General features: G+C 37.4%; 1 protein-coding gene across 20 annotated transcripts in view; it reads left to right on the top strand.

Annotated features, from left to right (window-relative positions):
- Positions 1–534: 534 nt before the first annotated feature.
- Positions 535–9,815, top strand: part of LOC125457120 (target of Nesh-SH3) — a 313,067-nt gene continuing 303,786 nt past the window's right edge. For 10 of the 20 annotated variants that reach the window (XM_048540862.2, XM_048540869.2, XM_048540866.2 and 7 more), the window contains exon 1: positions 535–925. In XM_048540862.2, the coding sequence (XP_048396819.2) occupies positions 847–925 (79 nt within the window). In that variant the 5' untranslated portion in view covers positions 535–846. The remainder of the gene's footprint in view (positions 926–9,815) is intronic. The other 10 variants (XM_048540881.2, XM_048540880.2, XM_048540875.2 and 7 more) reach the window with 2 other exon arrangements.

Here is a 9,815-nt window from a genome sequence, read left to right as displayed (position 1 = left end):
CACAATTTAGGACAGTCTGTTTCAGTGAAAGTATTTAATAATATTCACAAATGAATGACGTGCTTCCAATTGCAGTTGTGGGTGAAGAGGCGTCTCTAATTTCATCAATAACTATTTCTCAGAATTCAACAGATTCGGGTCTGGTAGAAACAGAATGAAGAAAATCTCAGAAAGGGCCATAGTCCGATCGTTACCGTATTCTAATTTGTAACAAGGTGAATTTTCTTTCAGTCATGTGTAACTTAAACACAACTCGAATAAATTGCCCTGCCACAGTGGAGTGGAGATGACTCATGGGCTAATAACGGCAACCAAGCAGTTAAACATTAAAACTGCGGCTGAATATGAAGGCGAAACGGTGTTGTGCATGTGCATATTGTGCATGCTACCTTTTAGAATATGACTACAGTATTTATCGACTAATATGGCTAATCTCCACTGAACAATTCAGCAATAAGTTTGTCTTTCACTGAATAAAAATCAAACTCATTAAAATGTGAATGAGGGAAAAGCTGCTTGTAAAATGTGAACCACTAAGAGGATTGTTACATTTCGACCCAGCGCAAGTCTTAGACTTCAGGGCAATACGGTCACTCCAAAACCAATTACTTTCTCTCAGTTAGCAGGAGTTATCAAAACCCATTACAGCATGGGTTGGGCAACCAGAACTTGACTTTTACGGCTTTGGAGAAGTTGCCAGTTTCTCCCCCAGCTTTGTATGTGACGGCTGACGACGCGAGCTCTCCTCCCACTAGAGCTGATGGTGTCTTTACTTTTAAGTTTCAGGCTTCATTACTGATCCACATCTCTAAAAGAAAGCTCCACTTCACCCGGCTCCTTCGCGAAATGTCTGTCAAATTTCTTTTCGTTATATTCGGTGGGATTGTTCTAATTTTGGTGGATAATGCAAGAATGTTACCAAGAGGTAAGCAGAATGTCAATTCCAGAATAATGTCAATTTGAATTGCAAAAAAAATCTTTATTTAAAGCAATTGCAAACATTCTTTTCTTTCATTTTTGTTTTAATTTTGCCCCCTCAATTTTCTCTCCCCCTTCTGCAACATGGTGAGGTTCCGTTCTGTTATTCATTTCTGAATCTTGATACTAAATGTGAGCGAATGTTTTGGCTGGCGGAGACTTCATTGCTAACCCATTCTGTCCTAATTGGACTTTCCGATCCTCGCCCCAGCCGTACATGTACAAACTCTTCCACTTGTCGTCACTGGAATGAAAACAGTGACACCCAATGGATTATTTACCTTTGACAGCCGAGGGCAACTGGGACCAATTGTAGCTCCCCTACTGTAGCCACCGTGGAGGTCAACTAAACACAGTCTGTCAACCCAACCAGGGATGCTAACAATCGGCATTGGTTCACTTGTTGAGCAACTGGGGGAGCTATGTTGTCTCGATTAAAAAAAACTGAACAAAATGCCTCAACGTTCTGTTCTTGAAAAACTATTTGATCAAGTAGTATTACTTAAAATTTATTTTTAAATGTGTTGCAAACAGACTGAAGTCAATAGCTTAAATTGCAACTCAGCACAAGGCAGTTTCAGGTGAGGCTATGACAATAGTATTCCACTTAACATTGTCCGGGAGCTGGTTTGATTCCAGCCTTGGGTGACTGTCTGTGTGGAGTTTGTGTGTTCTCCCCATGTCTGCATGGGTTTCCTGCTTGTCTCCGGTTTCCTCCCACAGTCCAACGACATGTAAGTTAGGTGGATTGGCCATGCTAAATTGTCCAGGGATGTGCAGGCTCAATGGGTTAACGGTGGTAAGTGTAGAGTTATGGGAATATGCTGTTTGGAGGGTTGAGCAGACTTGATGGAGTGAATAGCCTCTTTCTGTACTATAGAGATTCTATGTGATTCTATGATCTCTTAACTGCCTTGCTCATTGCACCCCAACTGCTTCACAGAGAAATGTATTACAGAAATTCAGAATGCTTGGATCCTGAAAATTATTTAAATTAGCATTTAAATTGATTAAATGGTTCAACAATTTGAATATTGGACTGTTATAAAACTGAATTAAAGCCAAATTATTAAAGCTTACATTTCCTTAATCAAGTATCAGACTGAGTTCTTTTTTAACTTTGGAAGAGATATTACGAAGGTAGGTCTTATGAAAGTGAAGCATAACAATGATGTGGAATGCACACTTCAATTGACATCGACTGTCAACATTGACAATGCTAGGTCAGGGATAATGAGGTGTAGAATGGAACTCAACATCTTACATCAGATCCAGTCTTTCAATTGTGAATGATCTTGACAAGTTGCCAATTAATGTCAATTCGTAGACAATATTACATTATGGACACACACCATTAGATTCAGATTGCCAACAATGGGTTAGATTCATGGCATCTTGCAGTCAACAGAGGTATAATATTTTTATTTCATTCCGCTTGGGCTGCATTCAGATCAGAAAATAACTTGCTAAGTCATTCTGCATCTAGTCTTCAAGGATTTGGTAATGTACAGATGATTAATTTCAATGATAAATTCTGGTCTGTATAAAATATTTTACCTGCATGTGTTGGTCTTTCCATCTATGTAAAATGATGGACGTGCATCAAATCAAGTCTGTTGGAGCAGAGTGGCTTCATATAGTGCACTTTTACTGAGGGCTGACGGTTGAGGAGACTAATCTGTGAGGGGTGGGTTCGGTTGCTATTACTTGCACAAAGCTGCACTTAACTGAAAATTGATGTTTAGGCCTCCCAGCACTAATAGTGCTGTGGATAAGTATCCAGATTTAACACTGTAACTCTCTATTGCAACTAATGCAGCTAGAAGGTGCATCATACAATGTGCCGACTCACATCTTTGCAATCCTAATAATAACTTTCATGTTATAGCTATACCTTTATCAATTCAACAAAGTTTAAATCTTATATTGGTAGCATTTCTATTAGATTAATGGAAATAATAGTTCAGTTCATAAATGTGAGTTTTTCTCTCATATACCATCTGAATTCTGTAAGAAACCATGGCACGTTTTAGATGGTGCTTCATCAGAATTGAATGCCTGGATATCTATCAGCTTGATAAAAGGAAAAAACTGAAAGATTAAATCACTTTATTTGCTTTACAGTAGCTGCCTGACTTGCTGAACATTTCTAACATTACCAACTCTTTTTCTGGTATCCAGTGATTTCTTTATTTTTGATAAATTTATCAAGTTTGTAACTGGAAAGGGAACCAAGCTCAAAGAGAGCAATGGTTGGACAGTTGGTGGTACATTTCCACAGCCATGCTTTGAAGCTGTGCTGTCTTACAATGTGCCTTCCTGTTGTGAATTAAGGATTACTTGATCTACCCTGTTGCAGTATTACTCAAGAGAAGTTGCTGACCAGCCACAAATTGTGGCTACACTGCACTGTTTTAGCCTTGTACAATAGTCTTTGCTGGAAAAAAGTTAAGTTCATTCACTTCAGAACCAGCAGACAAACCTAGAGAATGTTTTTGAAAAATGCATATGTACTTAACAAACATTCAATTAATATTCAATGTTCAAGCAAATAAAGTATTCATTGAACAAACATTATTCACAGACTTTTCTCTTTATTTTACCATTTTACTTTCAGAAAAGTAAAAAAAAATGTGTGCTGTACGAGTATGAGAATCAAGTGCACATGCCCTATAAAAGCGTCAGTTATTCATCAATCAGAAATTGAATTGGCCACATTTGGATTGTCTAGCATGGGCACAATAGTAGTCCAGAGAGAAGGACCCTTGTAGTGCAGGGGTAAAGTCCCTACCTCTGAGCTAGGAGACCTGAGTTCAAATCAGATCGGCTCCAATGGTGTAATAACGTCTCTTAACAGACTGATTAGAAAATATCTCTGTCAGTCCAGTGATTAGAGTTCTTGTGGTGTAGTTGTAGTGGCCCTAACTCTGGGTTCAAGTACCACCTATCCATGCCTGAATAGGTTGATTAACAATGTCCAGAGACTCAGAGAGGTGACATGCTGAGACATTTTAAGCAAAATTTTGTAAATAAATCAGAAATTTCAACACTAATTCTTAGAATTCCTGCAATGCAGAAACAGGCCAATCAGCCCAACAGAGATAACAAGGGTAGAGCTGGATGAACACAGCAGACAGGCTGACATTTCGGGCCTAGACCCTCTCAATCAGCCCAACAAATCCACACCAATCCTTCAAACAGCATCTCACCAGACTCTTCCTTGTAACCTTGCATTTCCCATATTTAATCCACCTAACTTACACACCCCTGTACATTACAGGCAATTTAGCATGGCCAATCTACCCAACCCGCACATTTTTGGACTGCTGGAGGAAACCTGGACACAGGGAGAATATGCAAACTCCACACACACTGTCACCCGAGGGTGGAATTGAACCCAGGTCCCTAACACTGTGAGGCAGCAGTGCTAACCACTGAGCCACCTTGCCACCAAAAGTGAGGAAGCCTGTTGAATGTGTGTGGTTATGAGCCACCAACCTTTTGGTTAACAGTCAAACACACTAACCAGTTGCACCACAGAGACAATTGCAATGACCTTGAAACTATCAGATCATTGTAGAAATCCCGATGCATTAACGCCCTTTAGAGAATACAATTTGCTCTTCTGACTTGGTCTGAACCATATGAGACCTAGGCCCACATCAACGTCGTTAACTCTTGACTGCCCTTTGAAATGCCGTCACAAAACCACATACCTGTGTTCAAGAAAGCAGTAGGTCAATGTTGATGTTTAAAGGGATGGTAAATGGTGGTCTTGCAAGTGATTGCCCTATCCTGTGGAAATCTCAACAGCATGTCACCAGTGGAGAGCACATTTGACAATGTTACCCTATAAATTCTTCCATTACCATTCAAACCACTATTGACAATACACAATTTAAGATTGAATTGTTTGTAATGGAAAACTTTTCATTTCTTCCATGCCTCAAACTGATAGTAATTACTAAGTAACCAGTAATGTTGATAATTAAGTGAAATATTGTCACGGCAATTAGAAATCACAGTGTAAACGCTCCCCATATCAACTGTTTATCTTTAATAATCTTCGCACAATATTCACAGAGAGATTACTTGAAAAAAAGTCATGAAAATGGACAGGCCAAATAAGAGTTAATCTGAATCACAGTGTACAACGCTACATAATTATCTGTGTCTGAAGTTCTGCCAGGATTCATGTAGAAATATTCATAATGATTCCCCAGAATTCTGTCACATGCTACAAAAAGCATCATGACGCAAATGCTGTTAAGGGTCTTTGCAGCCTGGGCAAGAACTGCGATAATATCCTATTGTTAAGAAACCTGTATATTTAGAGATGGTGCATACTTTTCTACAATGCTGCATACTATAATGTTCCACATTCCAAATTCATTCATGTCTCACCAAGAGGAAAATATTTTGATGCCTCAACTGAAAGATGGCACTTTAAAGGTGTGTCACATTATGTTAGTTATATCAAAAAATATACTGAGGATAATGAAAACTAGATGCTGCTGATACTTATCTACTACTTTATCGTTATTTTGTTGTTCACAATGTCATCGTTGATGCTAGAGAACACACTTGCATTTATATAGCACGTTTTACAACCTCAAAACCTCCAAAGTGCTTTATGAGTAACTAACTGAAGTCACTGCTGTAATGAAGGAAAGATGCCAGCCACATTTAAACATACAAAGCCCAGAAATAGAAATAAAATATTAGCAAATTCTCTTTTTGAGTGGAGTTTGTTGGAGGATAAGTATTGGCTAAGCCTCTGAGGAAAATCCTCGTCTTCGTAGAATAATCCCAACGGGTATTTCATGATCACCTGAGGACAGAGTGGGCCTCAGAGCCTTTGTTTAATATCAAATCTGAAAGATAGCACCTCTAGCAAGCATTTGCTGCCTCAATATTTCCCTGCAGCGATACAGTCCTATTTAGTCAGATCTGTTTCAAATAGTCCTCCCCTTACTTTCATCTCATTATGCTGATTTAAAGTTGGTTGTAGGGATCAGATTTAAATCAAACCACTGATGCAAGCAATCAGATTCAGACATGAGATAAAGTGGTCTTATTTAAGTGAAAGCTATTGAACTTCCAGACTGTTTTTGAGCTGAGGTGAGAACATTCAGTATTATTTGTTAGATTCATTTCAGACTAACTCAACCAGTTTAAACTGACAGCCCTTGTAGAAGCAACAAATATTAGTCCACCTTTCCACCTCCTGACCAGAGTGTATTTTTCAGCATGTTGATCCTCATCGAATCTACTCTGTATTGATCCTTTGCTCAAGCCAGGCAGAACATGTATTGAAGGAAATTTAGTGTGACATCAGAGTGTGCCCTACAATACTATAGCTAGAAATGTTTAAATTCATTTCATTAAATTCCACTGTCATTATAGAATCATAGAGTCGTACAAAGCTAACAGAATCGCCACAGAGACATGTGGCTATCAAAATAAACTAAATTACATGATGTAGACAATGCAATTGAAATCTAAGTTTATCATTGTAAGTTTGTAGCATGAATGGAACTCATTTATACACCTCTTCACGCTCTCTCTCATTCTCTCTGTCTCTCTTGCTCTCTCACCTTTCCTTTTCGTATTAACAGTAATTGAAACAGTGAAAGCAAGTGATTTTCAAGCCAAGTCACTCTCTTGCTTGGCTTAGAATAATGGAGAAAGTGCAAGCCAACAGACAAGTTTTGGCATTTACTCGCTTTCCCTCAATTCGCATTAGCAGTACATTTTTGAAGTACAGCACTCTATTATTTAAGATATAATACATAGAGTAAAGTAGTACAGAGCAAAATTTAGAGACTATTGCATGGCCTGCATTGTTAAGGAAAAGAAGACCTCTGAGAGAGTATTCCATGGATGTAAATTTAGTTTTTAAGACTTTGCTAATGTTTGATGTAAGTGGAAGTGATTATAACTTGCAACACAGTTATTAGCGAAGTTCTATTTGACGTTTTCAGTTATATTAAATTATGTACTTTCGATTTGTCTTTGCTTGAGTTAAGGCCAAAATAAAACTCTGAATAAAAACCAAAAGAACTGCGGATGCTGTAAATCAGAACAAAAACAAAGTGGCTGGAAAAGCTCAGCAGGTCTGGCAGCATCTGTGAAGGAGAAGAAAGAGTTAATGTTTTGGATCCGGTGATCCTTTCTCAAAACTGGAGGAAGGGTCAACGGACCTGAAACGTTAACTCTGTTTTCTCCTCACAGATGCTGCCAGACCTGCTGAGCTTTTCTGGCAAATTTGTTTTTGTTCCTGAAATTCTGAATAATTTAGATTTAGCTTCCCTTTGACAATATCTTGTTCACTAGTTTTTTGTTCTGGGTACCAGGATAATGCACTGGTGGTGACCTATAGTTGGCAAAATTTATGCATAATATACAGGCTGATGAGCAGGCAGATGATTAGTATTTATATAAGTACCTTTCACATTGGTGGTTACTCCATCAAAGCAGACAAACAAAGTGTATGCTGTCATAAGGTTGAGTAAATACCTTAAGGTTCTTTATCCTGATTCCCATTCCCTCATACCTTCCTTGCCCTGCAAACAGGTTCGTATCCCCATGCCTTCCATGACACATTTGTTACCCCCCCTGCCACTCACCCCACCTCCAATTTTGGCAGACTTCAAGATGTGTTGGGAATGGCTGTTATCAAAGATAAATTTCTGACAATCTATTAGAGCTATCATTCAAATATAATTCATACTGAAAAACTCTTATTCATAAATAGCATTAAAAAAGATTAAACTTCTTCAAGTAGTTAGTCTGTTGTAGGAATAAATAAATACATTTTTCTTATAACACAACGTACATAATACAAAAGAACTTGTTAGTTACCTTTTCAAACTTAATCATTATGTGAACTCAGTCCCTAGCCAAGTAGTTTACTAGAGTGTTAAACTCAGTCAAGCATTCATAATAGACCTGGCTTTACGAACAATCTGTATGAAATCTAAACAATGGGAAATATTGAAACTGATAAGCTAAATGTTCATGTTTTTTTTTAATCTACACCAGATGGCCTGTAAATCAAAGTAGCTCTGGAGCTACCTGAAAGCTGGTGAAGGTTTATTTTTTAATGTACATCTACACTGGGCATGTAAATCATTTCAGTTTATCACACTAGAGTCTGGGGCAGTGTTTTCTACAGTTTGCAATGTATAAGAACACTTTACCCGATGCTCCTATTTTCCAGTGGAAAACTACTCAATGCACCTGCACACTTAAAAACTGCTGGTCAATGTAGTGACTAACATACCTTTTCATTACAGAACCTACCGTGAATCGTGCATTTGCAAACAATTCATTACAATACAGCATCTACATTTTCAGTTGTCAAAACAGCTAACTCTTATGTATCAGAATTTTCCTAACACCTTAGAAGCATCCCCTCGTGGTCATGAATTGGATTTTTTTAAATGCTTCCAAAACCTAAGCCAACACATGAAAATAATGGGGTGTACAAAACTCAAATTTCTCGTATGACTTAGGATGGGGAACTTGACTTCTGAAAAGTTGCATTTGACCCATGGCCTTCCCAACCCGTGAAAAAATACTTGGAAGTTATATTGGCTAGTGAGAAAATACATTTTTGCCAAGAAAATCTTGAAGATTTCAGTGTTCCTGAGACCATCCCCACTTCCATTGCAAGACAAAAATACAGCCCAAAATTTATATTTAATTGTTGAAATTGATCTTTACCATGTCAGCAAACATGATTAAATTGGAATTTCTATACTATGATTCAACTGAGTCACAATTGTTGCTTAATGATTTCATCATACATAAGAGATAATTCATCCATGCTAATTTAAGATGCAATTTGTTTGAGCAATGCAACTTGTATAGAAATTAGTCAACATATAAGTTTTGTTTCAGCTTATGAATTGTTTCCATCTTGGCAATGAAAAGTATTATAAATGTGTAATGTCAGGATTATCTGACATAAAAATATGCAGGAAATGCAATGTTCTAGTGAATGTATTAATGCAGATTTATACTTCAGTGTACTGGGTGATCTCCAAGTCATGAGCATTGACCGTTCCAGGCATTGACTACATTGAATTATCACCTGGCGTACTCCTACATATTCTGTTATGCAAAAGTAATCTCAGACTGAATTCATTGAATAATAATTTTTGTTTTCCCCACTGACCAGGAATCTGAATATCATTTGTGATTGGCAGCTCCCTGCAATCATTATAAAATTGATTCGTACTGAAAAATAAAACTTTCAAAAGAGTAAACAACCCAATATTTTAAAAAGGGATTTATAAGCCTTGCAAATCTGATTTATGATCCTTTTGTGTTCAAGTCCAAAACTGCTAATATTGTATCTTTGTTACAAAAGTTTTGTTATCCTTTTCTATATATCCAATCTTTCTCTTTATACATGTGACAAATGAAGCTGGGCTACACATCTATAGGTTTTAGCCTTAGAAACATTGCTTCATTTTTGATATTGGAACTTTGAAGTCAACAACAGAGACAATGATAAAACTGATTACTTGGCTGCAAGAATTCTTTAATCTAGTGAACCTAACTACAAGGTATCGAAAATTTCTTACATGGATAAAATTTGTTTTCTTAGTTTCTTGTGGGAAGATCACCAAAATAAAACCTAGCCTTTGTTTCTGGCAAACTTCAGTCTGGCACAATGTATTTTCAGAAAGCTTTACTGATTTTCAGGCTCTTGTTCTTGAGGTAAAGTCATACAAATGGATTTAATTTCTAGACAAAACTGACAGAAATTGAAATTCCTTTAGGATTGTTTTCATGTTGATGTGGACTCTGTGCAAAGTATGCGTTCA

This window comes from Stegostoma tigrinum, chromosome 12 (assembly GCF_030684315.1).
Source record: "Stegostoma tigrinum isolate sSteTig4 chromosome 12, sSteTig4.hap1, whole genome shotgun sequence".
In the NCBI taxonomy this organism is placed as follows: Eukaryota; Metazoa; Chordata; class Chondrichthyes; order Orectolobiformes; family Stegostomatidae; genus Stegostoma; species Stegostoma tigrinum.
This window is presented reverse-complemented; position numbering and strand designations above follow the sequence as displayed.